This window comes from Triticum urartu, chromosome 5A, assembly GCF_056163025.1.
Source record: "Triticum urartu cultivar PI428250 chromosome 5A, HENAU_Tu73, whole genome shotgun sequence".
Lineage (NCBI taxonomy): Eukaryota > Viridiplantae > Streptophyta > Magnoliopsida > Poales > Poaceae > Triticum > Triticum urartu.
In genome coordinates this window covers 41,999,940-42,019,371 of record NC_141877.1, presented here as the reverse complement: position 1 = coordinate 42,019,371, position 19,432 = coordinate 41,999,940, and the positions used below count along the sequence as shown (strand labels likewise).

Here is a 19,432-nt window from a genome sequence, read left to right as displayed (position 1 = left end):
GCATGTCATGTGTGTGCTGTGGTTCACTCACACTTTTGTGCATCTGCCAGCAAATTAAGCATCCCATTGCATTGCCAAAGATGGCATGCCCTCTCCTTCCCCGTGGTTTCCTTTGTCCACAGTCACATGGGCCTCTGTGTGCGCGCGCGCGACTCGATCGACACGTCGTGGTGGGCGCCCACGCTGCGTCCCTTTGCATCGTCTCGGCTCCACACGTCGTGGTGTGGGCGCCCACGTGCCCTGCGTTGCTTTGCTCTCTTAAACAGCTCCACACCATAGTCCTCCGCCTCCAGTCTCCAACACCATAGTCACGCACGTCGCTAGCCAGCTAGGGAGTACAGGAGTAGGGAAGCATCTCTCACATCGATCGACGAGCGGCGGTGAGTCCATCCCCTCCTCCTCCGTGTCCCCGTTCCCGGAGATGCTTCACTTTCATGCTAATGCTTCATCTTCTTCTTGTCCACTTGTCCTGACTAGCTAGCTTGGAGCCTTGGATCCATGGAGTCCCCGCAGAAGAAGGCTGGATCCATGGATGGCACTGGCAGCGAGAAGACGCCTCTTCCTCATCTGCGGCCGGTGACCGTGGCGAAGAAGACGCCTCGTCCGGATGTTGTCCGAGAGGTCAGCGAGTGGGTGCTCGTGACCGCCTTCTCCTTCGCCTTCGCCTTCGTGTTCTCCTTCGACTTGGCCTACGCACTCGAGCTCTTCCACGTCCAGTGCAGCCAGGTAAAGACGAGTCGGCGAGCTCTTCCACGTCGCTATTCATGTTCCTTCGCGTTCTGAATTTCCTCCTCCGCAGTCCTCCCTCTTTCTTCGGTGCGGCCTGCTGACGGACGCGGAGGAAGCTGTGATGAACGCCCTAGGTATCGGGATGCTGTGCTGCGTCGCGCTCCAGGCGGCCGCAGCGGCGCTGGCGCTGCGTCTCCAGTGCCGCCGTCGCTGGGTCCGCCGTGCCCTCGCCTACCTCGCGCTCGCGCTCACCATCGGCGGCCACTGCTTCTACGCCGCGCTAGCCCGCCTCTTCCTCGTCGCCGACCCAGGAGACCTCTTCTTCAGGATCTGCTCAACCGTGGGCATCTTCGTCTGCGCGGCGGGAGACACCATCAGCTTCCTGGCCCTCATCCTCGGCCGCGAGTAGGACTGGGAAGCAGGGCAAGCAGCGGATCATGTCTATGGATCCTCTCATGACTCGTGAGGTACTGATGATGAGAGACTGATGAATATTGAGTGCAATAACGTAGAGTGTGCATTATGCTAGCTGCGACGATTGATCGAGTGCCCTGCCCTATGTTTGTGTGAATTTACTAGTGTACTGCCTTATCTTTGATGCAGTAGTATTTGACCTTTTCTCTACATGACCAGACATCATTTATATGCTTATTTGTGCAGCTTATCTGTGTGAATTTATTAGTGTACTGCCCTATGTGTGAATTACTGAATTCTGGTCGTCTTTGATACAGTGGTATTTGACTTTTCTCTATATGATCAGACATCACTTCTATGCTCATTTATCTCCAGCTTCAGTATAATTCATGTTGGTGAGATTGTCACTGCATGCACTTTTTATATATATTCATGAAGTATATATATGTTAACCATTGTTTTTCATGCAACCGCTGGCGTAATCCATTGGGGGTATATATAGCTGTTGGTTCCCCTGAACCTCTAGGAATTGTTGCGGTACAGCTAGCAAATTAAGAAATTTTGCTTATAGTTTTATTTCACCATACAAAATTATTTCAGTTATGCTTGTATGGATATATACTCAGTGCCTCACATGCATAATTAGCTTATCTTGGGTCTAATTGATGTTGGTGAAATTGGTAGTGCAGTTTATATGCATACACACATGCATGTTGTTTCAACATAGGTTCCTAGTATCAACTTCCTTGCTGATCAAGCAGTTTTCTAGAGTTGCGGAAATGCAACTTAAAGTACCTGTAAAATTGTCCATAGATAAACGTTTCATAATGATTTTTAGCCTGTACATGTGTTTGTTGAAACAAGGAAATAAAGTGCAGAGGAAAATGTTGGGGGTACATGCCTGTACTTTAGAGATGTCTTCTTACACTGACTGTTTGTCTTGCTTGTGCTAATTTCATTCCTGCATATCATTATTCAGCTAGTATTTAAGGTGGCTACGTTTATTTCCAACTTGTACTCTGAATCTTGCCGTGCATGCATGGTAATGTTGTTCAGTTGGGACGATTCTGTTTGAAGTTTGAACCGCATGTGTATTTGATGATCAGGGAGCGATCACTCTGTGCTTGTTCTGTTAAGATGTGTCCTACTGAAAGAAGAAGAAATTTACGCAGTTTACTAGCTAGTTTGTTTCCTACAGTTGTGTTTGGTGGTCTGATTAAGCAGTTTTCAAGAGTTGTGCAAATGCAACTTACAATTAGTCAGGTCGTAATTCTGCCATACCAACCCAGACTTACACATGTTGATACTCCTTCTATCCCAGTTGTCGAATTCAGCCCATGGAGTGGGACTAGACAAGACGCAACAAATCAAGATGACAAACAAAATAAACAAGCTCATGTATCTCTCTCAGCGCGTGAAACTCATTTTAGCTGATCTGGTATGAGCTGATCCTCATTTTAGCTGCACATGTACCCGCGTGCTATGTGCACTGCTGGTTGTTAGAGCGCGCTCCATCTTGCTCATTTTGCCAAGGCCAGGTGCTCGTAACTACCTACATGCGGTCATGCATGCATGCATGTCACCATGTGCACTGCTCTATCTTTGCCAAGAATATGAGAGGAGGTGGGGCTCCAAAGTCCTGTCTACAAGGTTTTCCATTTCACATAAACAAAAGGTCTACACGTCTTGACCCTTGTCATCTACTCCAAAGACCTATCAAAAGCAACAACAACAAATAAAAAGGTCACTATAATTCAAGACACTGACGCACGTCTCCATGGATCATCTATTTTCGATCTCACCTCCCCATGAATAAAGCAAAGACATGACCTTGTTGAGGCCACAGTGAGCCCGGGCAAGCTAGTTGCATTACCGAAGTGACATGGTCACTGATTAATTAATCCGGCCGTTGCCAAAACATGGGAAATCGATTGATTGAAATTAAAGTCTAGAGCTCCCAACACGTGAAATATGTTGGCATCCAGCAAAAATAAAAGGATCCTAGCCAAATCTATAAGTACTAATACATAAATAAAGGACTGTGCATTTCTCTGATTTTTTTCGACCATCATACAGTTGAATGAAATTACCCACCTCGCATGAACCAAGATGGGCCTGGTCAGCACTATTTTTTCATTAATTTGGGGAGCAGCGAAAATTCATTGATAGAAGAATACGCAAAGCTTGCGTATCTTTTCATTGATAGAAGAATAGAGAATGAGTACAAGCGAGGGTACAACACATGCACGAATACAAGATGGCATGAACACGGTGCCCAGAGCAGAGAGACAAAGGTTGCTCTTCCGAATAAGCGCACAACATAGCTAAACTCCCTAACATGAGAAGCAACCCGAAACAACATGACGTCCCACATCCACAAGTCCATCACCGTAGACATCGCGATCACGAAAGATGACACCTTCAAGAAGGATAACGACGGCATGGTGCCGTCACCGCTTGATCCAAAGAATCAGACCTAGGGTTCCCCCTAGTGCTCTAAGAGGGGCATAGAGAGTCCATAGCAACGCGTCCAAGGAGGGGAGGAAACTTGCTAGTGTCGCAGCTGCTAGCACTAGCAAGCCGAGAAGGGATTTCTCCCTGGCCTAGGTCTGAGCAATCTCATAGCCAGGGATCAGAAACCGGGAGTTGAAAGTCAAGTGCAGGTCAAAGCCCAGGACACATGAGCCTTGGACATGACGGGTGGCGGGACAACGAGGTGGCCGTGATTGGGGGCTACGGGGCGAAGTGGGCCGATGCAGGGGACGCAATGGTAACCAGCGATATCGGCAAGGTAGGAACTAGAGGAGACACAGCTCGGGACAAGCAAGGCTAAGGCAGTCACTGACCGGCGAGGCATAGAGGCTGGAGGAGGCGCAACATCTGGAGTGTCGTGGCCGGCGCGTCGCATGAAGAGACACCAACAACCATGGACACCAGAAAAAGCAGGTCGAAGGTCATCGGCTCTGGAGCCACACCAGCAATAGTCCAACTGCAAGGGCACAAGCGTCCACCGCCCGCCGAACGCCAGATCGCAACCGCCGCCGAGGAGGCACCACCGGGACACATAAAAAACCAGAACCTTTTTGGGCCATGGCCACGGGTCAGGGGAAGGATGGACGCCGCCACATTGCCACCAAGAGTGGAAAAATCGGCTAAGGAGCCCTACCACCAACCGCCCAAGATCCTACGCCAGGAAGAGCAAGCGACATCGGCGAGTGGAAGGAATTTGATGGGATCCTGCCGCCAGATCTAACGTGGGGCTTAGCGAGGAAGTGCCTCGGTGGCAGGCACATACGGCACTGGTGGCCATGTGGATCAGGCAGGGGGAGGGAAGGTAGATAGACGGAGGCATGCCGGCCCAGGGTGTGACTGCCGGCAGGGGAGACGGCCGGCAAGGAAGACATACGGGGAGGACGAGACTAGCAGTCGAGGCAATGTGAGGCGCCCCATCGCCACCATCCTAGGAGCCGGTCACTACTAGGAAAAGGGCTATAGATAGGATTGACACTAATGGCGCACCAGGGAAGTAGTGCGCCACTACTATATAGTAATAGCGCACCAGTTGGTGATGCGTCATTAGTGTGGAAGACACTAATGGCGCACCAGAAAATAGGTGCGCCACTAGTGATATTTTTTTTACATACATACTAATGGCGCATCCTACCGAAGTGCGCCATTACTAGTTCTAACTAGTAATGGCGCACCAGACATGGAGTGTGTCAGTACTGAATTTTTTTATTCTTTTTTTTGCAAAACTACTAATGGCGCACCGCCTCACAGTGCGCCATTACTAGTTTAACTACTAATGACGCACCCTGTAGAAGTGCGTCATTAGTATATATTTTGATATCATGAATATTTTTAAATTTCATGGGCACTTTTTGAATTCATGAATATTTTTTCAAATTTGATGATATTTTCTCATATTCAATATGATAAAATATTGAATATTCATGAGGACACTCGATCTCGATCCCCTCCATCTCGATCTCGATCCCACCCGCGCCTCCTCTTCCCTCTTCATTTTTAAAAAAATAATAATAAAAAAGTTCGCCGCTCCACCGCCGCCGCCGACCCACCGCACCCTCCCCCGCTCCACCGTCACCGACGATCCACCGCACCCTCCCCCGCTCCACAGCCGCCGACGACCCACCGCACCCTCCCCCGCTCCACCGCCGCCGCCGACACCCCGCACCTTCCCCCGGCCCGCTCCACCGCCGCCGCCGACACCCACACCCTCCCCCACTTTTTGAAGATATTTTTAAATAAAAAATTTGATGATATTTTCAAATAAGAAATTTGATGATATCTTCAAATAACAAATTTGATGATATTTTCAATTAAAAATAAAAAACAGATTTGATGATAGTTTCAAAAAAATTGATGATATTTGATGATATCTTCTGTTCTAGTCCTCATGAAAATAACAAATTTGATAAAAAACAAATTATTAGATGCAACAAGAAATAATAAAAAAATGTTGCTAATGGCGCACCAGAGGAGGGTGCGTCATTGCTGTCAGAAAAAAAAGTTACTAATGACGCACCAGAGGAGGGTGCGCCATTGCTATCAGAAAAAAAAACTACTAATGGCGCACCAGAGGGTGGTGCGCCATTGCTATAGTGTCTAGCTGGATACCCCTTCGCCCGATCCCCCCTTCCCTCTCCCTCGCCAGATCCCCCATCCCTCCCCCGCCGCGCCCGCTCCGATGACCCCCGGCCCGCTGCAACGACCCCCGCGACCGCTCCACACCCGCTCCGGCTCCCCCGCCTGCTGCCACGACTGCCAGCCCGACGTTGCGGCGCACCCAGCCGTCCGAAGCCTCCGCTGCCCCGCAGCCGGCACAGGAGCCCAGCAGCGCCTCCCTCCGCCGCCCCTACTGCGCCGCTGCCCGTCCTCCTCCACCCGTAAGCCCCCCTCCTCCTCCGCTCGTAAGCCCCCCTCCACTCCAAACCCCTGACCCCTTCTTGTCTCGTCTCTATAGGTAGACCGCGCCGGCAAGCGACCAGGACGACGCCCGGAGAGGAGAGGAGGGCCTTCTCCTCACTGTGTAGCCGCCGACCTTGTCCTGCTCGAGGAGGAGGAGCAAGAGGGGCGCACCCAGCCACCACAGTCGCCGCAATCAAGGGCTTCTTCCACCTAGACCTCTAAATCCACGGCGCCGTCGTTCAGCCACCCAAGGTGAAGGTGCCCCCAACTCCCCTCCTTGTTTCATTCGATCTAGCAGCCATGGATTTGGGTTCCTCAAGGCTGCCTAATTACTCTACCATGTGTTCCTACTACTAGCTCTAGCCATGGATTAGGGGCTAGTGTAGATGCAAAATAAGGTTAAATCCCTCTCGAATTTAGGTCAAATTAGGTTCAAATCCCTCTGAAATTAGTATGTAAAGCTCACTGTTCTGAAGTTCTGATCAGTTCAGTACCTTAGTAAGCAATAACACAAGCTTGCTGCTAGTTCAGTACCTTTTGCTGCTAGTTCCTCAAGGAGTTCTGCTCAAAATTAGCTCAACAAGTTGCATCTGGCTTTTAGAAACTTGTTTTGGCTTAAGAGGATAAGTTGTTGTATATACTGTCATAAAGTTCAGCAAGAATAGGGCATCAACAGTGCTACTCTAGTATCTAGTCGGGGAGGGACAAAATGGACAGGGCATCACTGTAGCTGTACTGCACAACAAAGTATTAGTCTTAGGATTAACACTCCTCATATGAGATGAGAGGATTTTTTTTAAATGGCTTTTCCCTCTAGCTAGCTTTAAATGGCATCACTGTAGCTGCCAATTCAGATAAACCTGAATTGACTTTTCCAGTGCTGTATTTGTCCCCTCTTGGATTATTGTAAATTATATGTAGTGAAGCATGCAAATTGGATTTGCTATAGTCAACCTATTAATATTTGTCAGTTTTGAAAATTCAGTTTATTCGGCTACTGAAAATTCAGTTAATTCAGTTAGGCACACAAATTTCAGAACTTTTGTGTGCCCTAGTACTTGGTGTTTGTAGAAAATTCAGTTAATCCATCGAGGTCAGCACTGATGCTACAAAAAGAGAAGACATGTATGAGTTTGGAGAAAGTGCCAATTTGATTTTCAGTTGCTAGCTAGCTGTGATTTATTGTTTCAATTTGGATTCCAGAAATGTTACTGTGTGTTACTATGACCCAACTTTATCGGTACCATAGCATGCTACTATCAGTTATTTTTGAACATCAAATTCAGTCTGTATCTTGCGTTCTTTTTTTTGTTCAAAATTTCTCAAACTCTGAATAAATAAAATTATTTGGAAAGAAGCACATGAGTATCAACAATAATTGTTTCTTTCTGCTTGAATGAATGGAGTACAATACAAGTTCAGGAACAAGGGACATTTTTTGCAATTGTGAACTCTCAATGCTCAAGTCTGGAAGTGTTTACAAATTCAAAGAGTTCACATGACTACTGGTCAAATACTCTAGTGTATTTAGTGTAAATCTAGTCTGAAACTAGTAGAGTTCTTGTTGATTTGCAAATTCAGTTTAAATAAAAATTTGGTACATGACTACTGATCATGTATGAAAGATGTTGCTACTGGATGAGCACAAGAACTGATTAGTAGATTTTGATTTTGAATGATTTTGAATTTTTATGACTAGTGATCAGGTTTCAAATGATTTTGAATTTTTATGATTTTTATGCACATAGATGAAGCCACTGACTACACTTCAGGTTCTACTCCTGGAACACTTCAGGAATTTTACTTCATAACTGGAGTATTTTGATGATATTGGGGGGTTCTGTCTCCGACCATCGTGTCGTGATGATATTGTGGGGTGTTGTGGGGTTGCAGCTGGGTGGGGGTGGGGTAATGAATTTGCAGGTACCCCGAGAGGCCCTTGAGTTTGCCGGAATGTCGATTAACTTCCGTTCCGGCAAATTCGGGTACTCCATATGTCCTATTTTCAGCAAAGGTCATGCTGAAATTTTCCGTGAATTTTAGCATGACTTTGCTAAAAATAGGACATATGGGGTACTTGCGACTAATGCATGGGCCGGGGTATCTTAGTACTTAGTTAAGTAGGATCAACTGCCCCGCCATTCTTGCTACATTAAACCATAGGTGGCAATAGAGCCAAGTGATTAGGCCCAACTTAGAATTCTCGTTAGCATCGATAAACCCTAGATGATAAACCCAACATAGGTGGCAATAGAGCCAAGTGATTAGGCCCAACCTAGGGTGCCTCGGCATCGATAAACCCTAAATGATGAAAACTTAAATTCGCTTCTATAGGGTGCCTCGGTGTCGATGAGAACCTAAATGATGTACGCTTAGGCTTTTAGGGTGCCTCGGCGTCGACAAAACCTAAATGATGAAAGCTTAGGCTTTTAGGGTGCCTCGACGTCGACAAACCCTAAATGATAAAACCTTGGCTTTTAGGGTGCCTCGGTGTCGATAAGAACCTAAATGATGAAAGCTTAGGCTTTTAGGGTGCCTCAGCATCGACAAACCCTAAATGATAAAAGCTTAGCTTTTAGGATGCCTTGGTGTCGACAAACCCTAAATGATGTAGTTTTGAATTATGAACGTAGGATATGTCGTCATCATCATCGGACGACGAAAGTCTCCCGGCGGAGTGCGACTGGTGCCACGACGATCGAGGTCTGTGCGACATGCCTCACCTGGACGATGATCGGCACTTCAGCATTAAGCTCGAGGAGACCTTCGAAGTTGAAACGGTACACAACGACGACAAGTGTTATTTTCATAATTAAGCATGACTTCAACTATTTCAATGTGTAATTTTCATCTTTTACAATTCGAGTATAGCTTATCCCATGCCATGCAAGACGCTACGTCTTGGAGAGGATGGATTTTGAAGACCATGAAATTTCTGAAACAAAGAAAATTCACCTAAGGACTCATCACGATGTGGACTTTGAAGTAAATCTATATAATTCTGAGAGCGTAACCCATTTTGGTTGCAAAAATTGGGAAGCATTTTGCAAGATGTATGGTTTTGATGAGGGTATGCTTATCACCATGGACCTTGGTAATCCTGACATCAACCAAGACAATATGGACATTTGGGTCCTTGTTGATACGCCTCCAGTTCTACCGCTATGTGAGTTTCTCAAACATAGTTATTAGCTAATTTATATTGTTTATTTCAAAATAGTTGACAGCTTATTTCCATTGACATCTTATTTTTATTGTTCAAAAAATGTGCGGGAGATGGTAGACAAAACCCACTACACCGATGGCTCCGAATTAACAACTTACAAGGAGAAAAATCATCTGGTCGGATTTTGTTGTCACATTGAGAATTACATTATCCACAAACAAACTCCTCAACATTATGGTAAATACGTTCCACTAGTGCATGTGTTCAACTACGGTAACTAGCATGGAGATACCCTGGTAAGATTTTTACTATTACGACATCCGTGCATCTTTTGCATACTTCTAAAACTATTACATCATTGCTAACTATGAAGTTATTACTATGTTTTTCAACAGATAATCCCAGAGAATTGTGTGCCTCATATGATGTATCAGAAAGGTAGTGTTAATGTTCTGAACATACAGCCAGGTCGTCCTACGAATCTCAACTGTCCATACGAGATTTCTAAAAGAAGTGGAGACATGAAAATCAAAGGGTGGAAAAAATGTATGGACAGTCGTAAGGAGCTTCTTGGAAGCAAAAGGAAGCGAAGCGCAAGAATTGGAGACAGGATGTTCTCCATTCTCCATAATGGAGAGTCAGGGTCTATATTGTTTTATGCTATTTTAGCTTAAATAGGGTATTTAGGTCCTGTCTAATACTGATGATCATGTGCTAAGAACAATTAAGTAGGGTTGGTTCGATGACTATCAAGATGATGATCGTATGACTTGTTATGAATAACGAGTAGAAGTTGTATGATGATGATTAGTAGGACTTGTTAGGATTAGTATTACTTCCGACAAACTCGATACTCGCGGTCTCGAGACTTGTAATGTTTTATCTTTGTTCGGTCTTTTGAATTCGGAGACTAATATGATGAATTGTATTCGAAGACTAATCTTCTATTGTATTCGATGAATCTGCTGTTGCTGTGTGCTACTGTCTATATTCTGTCAAATAATATATTTTGTAACATGTGCAAAAATCAGAAAAGTAAAAAAACCTAATATTCATACTAATGGCGCATCACTACAGAGTGCGCCATTAGTATGCCAAGTATACTAATGGCGCATCTATCCGCAGTGCGCCATTAGTGTGCCAAAGTACATGGTTAAATATGGCCCCTGGGAGGCACACTAATGGCGCATGGTGTTATATACTAATGGCGCACTGGATGGTGCGCCATTAGTATACCAGATACTAATGGCGCACCAGTGGTGCGCCATTAGTAAAAATTACTAGTGGCGTGCTACTAATGGCGCACCAGTGATGCGCCATTAGTAGGTAAAACTGGTGCGCCATTAGTAGGCCTTTTCCTAGTAGTTGGTGCGGGCTTCGCCGGTCGCTCCTCTGAAGGCGGCGAGGTAGGAGGAGAGGCTCGGGAAGGGGATGTGGCGGCCGATGTTGAGTTCCCCTATCGCCGCTAAGATAAGAGGTTTATTAGTTTACAAAAAGATTGTTCTCGACATACGAAGCACATAGTTTTTTGTCAACAATTAAGGCATTTCCAGCAACACTCAACTCTGAAAGTTTGTGGTAGTAGGATAGTCATGTTGCAAAATGCCAAGATATGTGAAAATATGAGATGGCATTAACATACTGTTGCCCCAATTCATACTTTGGAATTTAGTGGATGGCAATGATGCTATTCTTGGTCCAGGTATCCATTGTGGAATAAGCATAGTGGAAAACACTGTGATTGGGAACTATGTTTGTGGTTGGTGTTAAGTGCAAATATCACAAATATAAAGTTTAGCATCAACTTGACTTTGGTGTTACTGGTGTGACTGTTGGAAATATGCCCTAGATACCGGATACATATAATGGAGAATGGAGAACATATAATGGAGAATGGAGAACATATAATGGAGAATGGAGAACTTGCCTTTGACGATGCAAGCTTAACACCTATCCGGATAGCTCTGAGTAGAGATACCGGATACATATAATGGAGCAACAATTTAGAATAGCTCCAAGTAGAACAGTTATTTGAAATGGCTCCAAATGTAGCGTAGTAGTTGCATCTACAAGATGACATAGAAATTTGCGAAGTACATACGGATCTGAATGTTGCAGACCCGTTGACTGAAACCTCTCTCACAAGCGTAACATGATCAAACCCAGAACTCTTTGGGTGTTAGTCACATGGGGATGTGACCTTGAGTGTTAATCACATATCGATGTGAACTGGATTATTGACTCTAGTGCAAGTGGGAGACTGTTGGAAATAAGCCCTAGAGGCAATAATAAATTGGTTATTATTATATTTCCTTGTTCATGATAATCGTTTATTATCCATGCTAGAATTGTATTGATAGGAAACTCAGATACATGTGTGAATACATAGACAACACCATGTCCCTAGTAAGCCTCTAGTTGACTAGCTCGTTGATCAATAGATGGTTACGGTTTCCTGACCATGGAAATTGGATGTCGTTGATAACGGGATCACATCATTAGGAGAATGATGTGATGGACAAGACCTAATCCTAAGCCTAGCACAAAGATCGTGTAGTTCGTATGCTAAAGCTTTTCTAATGTCAAGTATCATTTCCTTAGACCATGAGATTGTGCAACTCCCGGATACCGTAGGAATACTTTGGGTGTGCCAAACGTCACAACGTAACTGGGTGGCTATAAAGGTTCACTACAGGTATCTCCGAAAGTGTCTGTTGGGTTGGCATGAATCGAGACTGGGATTTGTCACTCCGTGTAAACGGAGAGGTATCTCTGGGCCCACTCGGTAGGACATCATCATAATGTGCACAATGTGATCAAGGAGTTTATCACGGGATGATGTGTTATGGAACGAGTAAAGAGACTTGCCGGTAATGAGATTGAACAAGGTATCGGGATACCGACGATCGAATCTCGGGCAAGTATCGTACCGCTAGACAAAGGGAATTGTATACGGGATTGATTAAGTCCTTGACATCGTGGTTCATCCGATGAGATCATCGTGGAACATGTGGGAGACAACATGGGTATCCAGATCCCGCTGTTGGTTATTGACCAGAGAGTTATCTCGGTCATGTCTGCATGGTTCCCGAACCCGTAGGGTCTACACACTTAAGGTTCGATAACGCTAGGGTTATAGGGAATAGATATACGTGGTTACCGAATGTTGTTCGGAGTCCCGGATGAGATCCCGGACATCACGAGGAGTTCCGGAAAGGTCCGGAGGTAAAGATTTATATATGGGAAGTCATCATACGGTCACCGGAATAATTCGGGGGGATGCCGGTATTGTACCGGGACCACCAAAGGGGTTCCGGGGGTCCACCGGGAGGGTCCACCTGCCCCGGAGGGCCCTATGGGCTGTATGTGGAGAGGGACCAGCCCCTTAGTGGGCTGGGCGCCTCCCCCCTAGGGCCCATGCGCCTAGGGTTTGGGGGAACCCTAAAGGGGGGGCGCCCCCCTTGCCTTGGGGGGCAAGGCAACCCCCCTTAGCCGTCGCCCCCTCCTCAGATGGGATCTGAGGGGGCCGGCCCCCCCTCTCCCTTACCCCTATATATATGTGGGGGGTGGGAGGGCAGCCGCACCAATGTTCTGGCGCAGCCCTCCCCCTCTCCAAGGTCCTTCTCCTCTCCCGTGGTGCTTGGCTAAGCCCTGCAGGATTGCCACGCTCCTCCACCACCACCACGATGTTGTGCTGCTGCTGGATGGAGTCTTCCTCAACCTCTCCCTCTCTCCTTGCTGGATCAAGGCATGGGAGACGTCACCGGGCTGTACGTGTGTTGAACGCGGAGGTGCCGTCCGTTCGGCACTAGGATCTCCGGTGATTTGGATCACGACAAGTACGACTCCTTCAACCCCGTTCTCTTGAACGCTTCCGCTTAGCGATCTACAAGGGTATGTAGATGCACTCTCCTTCCCCTCGTTGCTGGTTTCTCCATAGATAGATCTTGGTGACATGTAGGAAAATTTTGAATTTCTGCTACGTTCCCCAACAGTGGCATCATGAGCCAAGTTTATGCGTATTTACTATGCACGAGTAGAACACAAAGTAGTTGTGGGAGTTGATATTGTCAATTATCTTGCCGTTACTAGTCTTATCTTGATTCGGCGGCATCGTGGGATGAAGCGGCCCGGACCAACCTTACACGTACGCTTACGTGAGACCGGTTCCACCGACTGACTTGCACTAGTTGCATAAGGTGGCTGGCGGGTGTCTGTCTCTCCCACTTTAGTTGGATCGGATAAGATGAACAGGGTCCTTATGAAGGGTAAATAGAAATTGGCAATTCACGTTGTGGTTTTGGCGTAGGTAAGAAACGTTCTTGCTAGAAACCCATAGCAGCCATGTAAAACATGGAAACAACAACTAGAGGACGTCTTACTTGTTTTTGCAGGGTATGCTATGTGATGTGATATGGCCAAGAAGAATGTGATGAATGATATGTGATGTATGAGATTGATCATGTTCTTGTAATAGGAATCACGACTTGCATGTCAATGAGTATGACAACCGGCAGGAGCCATAGGAGTTGTCTTTATTTATTGACCTGCGTGTCATTGAACAACGCCATGTAATTACTTTACTTTATTGCTAACCGGTAGCCATAGTAGTAGAAGTAATAAGTTGGCGAGACAACTTCATGGAGACACGATGATGGAGATCATGATGATGGAGATCATGGTGTCATACCGGTGACGATGATGATCATGGAGCCCCGAAGATGGAGATCAAAAGGAGCAATATGATATTGGCCATATCATGTCACTATTTAATTGCATGTGATGTTTATCATGTTCATACATCTTATTTTCTTAGAACGACGGTAGTAAATAAGATGATCCCTCATTAAAATTTCAATAAAGTGTTCCCCCTAACTGTGCACCGTTGCGAAAGCTCGTCGTTTCGAAACACCACGTGATGATCGGGTGTGATAGATTCTTACGTTCACATACAACGGGTGTAAGCCAGATTTACACACGCGAAACACTTAGGTTGACTTGACGAGCCTAGCATGTACAGACATGGCCTCGGAACACAAGAGACCGAAAGGTCGAGCATGAGTCGTATGGTAGATACGATCAACATGAAGATGTTCACCGATGATGACTAGTCCGTCTCATGTGATGATCGGACACGGCCTAGGTGACTCGGATCATGTAATCACTTAGATGACTAGAGGGATGTCTATCTGAGTGGGAGTTCATAAGATGAACTTAATTATCCTGAACATAGTCAAAAGGTCTTCGCAAATTATGTCATAGCTCGCGCTTCAGTTCTACTATTTAGATATGTTCCTAGAGAAAATTTAGGTGAAAGATGATAGTAGCAATTATGTGGACTAGGTCCGTAAACTGATGATTGTCCTCATTGCTTCATAGAAGGCTTATGTCCTTAATGCACCGCTCAGTGTGCTGAGCCTCGAATGTCGTCTGTGGATGTTGCGAACATCTGACATACACATTTTGATAACTACGTGATAGTTCAGTTAAACGGTTTAGAGTTGAGGTACTGAAGACGTTTTGAAACGTCGTGAAACATATGAGATGTTTCGAGGGCTAAAATTGGGATTTCAGGCTCGTGCCCACGTCAAGAGGTATAAGACCTCTGACGATTTTCTTAGCTTGCAAACTAAGGGAGAAAAACTCAATTGTTAAGCTTGTGCTCAGATTGTCTGAGTACAACAATCATTTGAATCGAGTGGGAGTTGATCTTCCAAATGAGATAGTGATGTTTCTCCGAAGTCATTACCACCAAGCTGCTAGAGCTTCGTGATGAACTATAATATATCAGGGACATATATGATGATCCTTGAGATATTCGCGATGTTTGACACCACAAAAGTAGAAATCAAGAAGGAGCATCAATTGTTGATGGTTGGTGAAACCACTAGTTTCAAGAAGGGCAAGGGCAAGAAGGGATACTTCATGAAATGGCAAATCAGCTGCTGCTCTAGTGAAGAAACCCAAAGTTGAACCCAAGCCCGAGACTAAGTGCTTCTGTAATAAGGGGAATAGTCACTGAAGCAGAACCACCCTAGATACTTGGTAGATGAGAAGGCTGGCAAGGTCGACAGAAGTATATTGGATATGCATTATAATGTGTACTTTACTAGTACTCCTAGTAGCACCAGGGTATTAGTTACCGGTTCGGTTGCTAAGGCTACGGAATAAACGGAGACTAGCTAAAAGGTGAGATGACGATATGTGTTGGAAGTATTTCCAAGGTTGATCAAATATCGTACGCTCCCTCTACCATCGAGATTGGTATTAAAACCTAAATAATTGTTATTTGGTGTTTTCGTTGAGCATAGACATGATTGGATTATGTCTATCGCGATACGGTTATTCATTTAAGGAGAATAATGGTTACTCTGTTTATTTGAATAATACCATCCCGATCGTAGTGACACACATTTTCAAGCCAAAAGTATAAGATAGTAATGATAGTACCACACAAATGTGGCACTGCAATTTGAGTCATATTGGTATAAAACGCATGAAGAAGCTCCATGTTGATGGATCTTTGGACTCACTCATTTTTGAAAGGATTGAGACATGCGAACCATGTTTGTTGGTAGATATGCATGAAGAAACTCTATACAAATGGATCGTTTGGACTCACTTGATTTTGAATCACTTGAGACATGCAAATCACACCACATGGGTAAGATGACTGAAAGCCTCGTTTTCAGTAAAATGGAACAAGAAAGCAACTTGTTGGAAGTAATACATCTTGATGTGCGCAGTCTAATGAGTGCTGAGGCATGTAGTGGATATCATTATGTTCTTACTTCACAGATGATTTGAGTAGATACTGAGTATATTTACTTGATGAAACATAAGTCTGAATTATTGAAAGGTTCAAGTAATTTCAGAGTGAAGTTGAACATCGTCGTGACAAGAGGATAAAATGTCTATGATATGATCGTAGAGATGAATATCTAAATTACGAGTTTGGCACAGAATTAAGACATTGTGGAAATTGTTTCACAACCAATACAGCCTGGAACACCATAGTGTGATGGTGTGTCCGAACATCATAACTGCACCCTATTGGATATGATGCATACCATGATGTCTCTTATCGAATTACCATGATAGTTTATGGGTTAGGCATTAGAGACAACCACATTCACTTTAATAGGGCACCACGTAATTACGATGAGATGACACCGTATGAACTATGGATTAGAGAAACCTAAGCTGTCATTTCTTAAAAGTTTGGGGCTGCAACGCTTATGTGAAAAAGTTTCAGGCTGATAAGCTCGAACCCAAAGAGGATAAATGCATCTTCATAGGACACCCAAAACAGTTGGGTATACCTCCTGTCTCAGATCCGAAAGCAATAGGGATTGTTTCTGAAATCAGGTCCTTTCTCGAGAAAAAGGTTTCTCTCAAAAGAATTGAGTGGGAGGATGGTGGAGACTTGATGAGGTTATTAAACCGTCTCTTCAACTAGTGTGTGGCAGGGCACAGGGAGTTGTTCCTGTGGCACCTACAACAATTGAAGTGGAAGCTTATGATAGTGATCATGAAACTTCAGATCAAGTCACTACCAAACCTCGTGGGATGACAAGGATGCGTACTACTACAGAGTGGTATGTAATCCTGTCTTGGAAGTCATGTTGCTGGACAACAATGAACCTATGAGCTATGGAGAAGCGATGGTGGGCCCGGATTCCGATAAATGGCTCGAGGCCAGAAAATCCGAGAGAGGATCCATGTATGAAAACAAAGTGTAGACTTTGGCAGAACGGCTCGATGGTCGTAAGGCTATTGAGTACAGATGGATTTTTTAAAAGGAAGACGGACAATGATGGTAAATGTCACCATTAAGAAAGCTCGACTTGTCGTTAAGATGTTTCCCGACAAGTTCAAGGAGTTGACTACGGTGAGACTTTCTCACTCGTAGCGATGCTAAGAGTCTGTTGGAATTATATTAGCAGTCACTGCATTATTTATGAAATCTTGTAGATAGGATGTCAAAAACCATTGTTTCCTCACGATTTTCTTGAGGAAAGGTTGTATGTGATACAACCGGAAGGTTTTGTCAATGCTGAAAGATGCTAATAAGTATGCAAAGCTCCAGCAATCCTTCTAAGGACTGGAGTAAGCATCTCGGAGTTGGAATGTATGCTTTGATGAGATGATCAAAGATTTTGGGTGTATACAAAGTTTATGAGAAACTTGTATTTCCAAAGAAGTGAGTGGGAGCACTATAGAATTTCTGATGAGTATATGTTGTTGACGTATTGTTGATCAGAAATGACGTAGAATTTCTGGAAAGCATATAGGGTTATTTGGAAAGTGTTTTTCAATTGAAAGCCTGGATTAAGCTACTTGAACATTGAGCATCAAGATCTATATGGATAGATCAAAACGCTTAATGGTACTTTCAAATGAGCACATACCTTGACATGATCTTGAAGGTGTTCAAGATGGATCAGTCAAAGAAGGAGTTCTTGCCTGAGTTGTAAGGTATGAAGTTAAGACTTAAAGCACGACCACGACAGAAGAAAGAGGAAGGACGAAGGTCGTCCCCTATGCTTTTGTCATAGGCTCTATACGGTATGCCATGCTGAGTACCGCACCTGATGTGTGCCTTGCCACATATCTGGCAAGAGGGTACAAAGGTAATTTAGGAGTAGATCACCAGATAGCAGGTCTAAATTATCCTTGGAGGAATAAGGATATGTTTCTCGGTTATGGAGGTGATAAAGAGTTCGACGTAAAGAGTTCCGTCGATGCAAGCTTAACACCTATCCGAATAGCTCTGAGTAGAGATACCGGATACATATAATGGAGCAACAATTTAGAATAGCTCCAAGTAGAACAGTTATTTGAAATGGCTCCAAATGTAGCATAGTAGTTGCATCTACAAGATGACATAGAAATTTGCGAAGTACATACGGATCTGAATGTTGCAGACCCATTTACTGAAGCCTCTCTGACAAGCATAACATGATCAAACCCAGAACTCTTTGGGTGTTAGTCACATGGGGATGTGACCTTGAGTGTTAATCACATATCTATGTGAACTGGATTATTCACTCTAGTGCAAGTGGGAGACTGTTGGAAATATGCCCTAGAGGCAATAATAAATTGGTTATTATTATATTTCCTTGTTCATGATAATCGTTTATTATCCATGCTAGAATTGTATTGATAGGAAACTCAGATACATGTGTGAATACATAGACAACACCATGTCCCTAGTAAGCCTCTAGTTGACTAGCTCGTTGATCAATAGATGGTTACGGTTTCCTGACCATGGACATTGGATGTCGTTGATAACGGGATCACATCATTAGGAGAATGATGTGATGGACAAGACCCAATCCTAAGCCTAGCACAAAGATCGTGTAGTTCGTATGCTAAAGCTTTTCTAATGTCAAGTATCATTTCCTTAGACCATGAGATTGTGCAACTCCCGGATACCGTAGGAATACTTTTGGTGTGCCAAACGTCACAACGTAACTGGGTGGCTATAAAGGTTCACTACAGGTATCTCCGAAAGTGTCTGTTGGGTTGGCACGAATCGAGACTGGGATTTGTCACTCCGTGTAAACGGAGAGGTATCTCTGGGCCCACTCGGTAGGACATCATCATAATGTGCACAATGTGATCAAGGAGTTGATCACAGGATGATGTGTTATGGAACGAGTAAAGAGACTTGCCGGTAACGAGATTGAACAAGGTATCGGGATACCGACGATCGAATCTCGGGCAAGTATCGTACCGCTAGACAAAGGGAATTGTATACGGGATTGATTAAGTCCTTGACATCGTGGTTCATCCGATGAGGTCATCGTGGAACATCTGGGAGCCAACATGGGTATCCAGATCCCGCTGTTGGTTATTGACCAGAGAGTTATCTCGGTCATGTCTGCATGGTTCTCGAACCCGTAGGGTCTACACACTTAAGGTTTGATGACGCTAGGGTTATAGGGAATAGATATACGTGGTTATCGAATGTTGTTCGGAGTCCCGGATGAGATCCCGGACATCACGAGGAGTTCCGGAATGGTCCGGAGGTAAAGATTTATATATGGGAAGTCATCATACGGTCACCGGAATAATTCGGGGGGATGCCGGTATTGTACCGGGACCACCGAAGGGGTTCCGGGGGTCCACCGGGAGGGTCCACCTGCCCCAGAGGGCCCTATGGGTTGTATGTGGAGAGGGACCAGCCCC

General features: G+C 44.9%; 1 protein-coding gene across 2 annotated transcripts; it reads left to right on the top strand.

The window, feature by feature from the left end:
* Positions 1 to 273: 273 nt before the first annotated feature.
* LOC125526840 (uncharacterized) lies at positions 274 to 1,480 on the top strand. Of its 2 annotated transcripts, none has more exons than XM_048691456.2 (3): positions 274 to 380; positions 478 to 726; positions 800 to 1,480. In XM_048691456.2, exons 2-3 carry the CDS (start codon positions 499 to 501, stop codon positions 1,136 to 1,138), a joined length of 567 nt encoding a protein of 188 aa, XP_048547413.2. In that variant the 5' UTR covers positions 274 to 380; positions 478 to 498; the 3' UTR covers positions 1,139 to 1,480. The 2 variants fall into 2 exon arrangements, with proteins under 2 accessions (XP_048547413.2, XP_048547414.2); XM_048691457.2 differs by having other exon boundaries at positions 280 to 380; positions 482 to 726.
* Positions 1,481 to 19,432: the final 17,952 nt, after the last annotated feature.

Excerpts from the sequence above, each read along its gene's own strand:
- LOC125526840 (XM_048691456.2), top strand. The coding sequence starts at position 499 with ATGGAGTCCCCGCAGAAGAAGGCTGGATCCATGGATGGCACTGGCAGC. Across the intron at positions 727-799 it reads TCCACGTCCAGTGCAGCCAG|TCCTCCCTCTTTCTTCGGTG; the intron begins GTAAAGACGAGT and ends CCTCCTCCGCAG.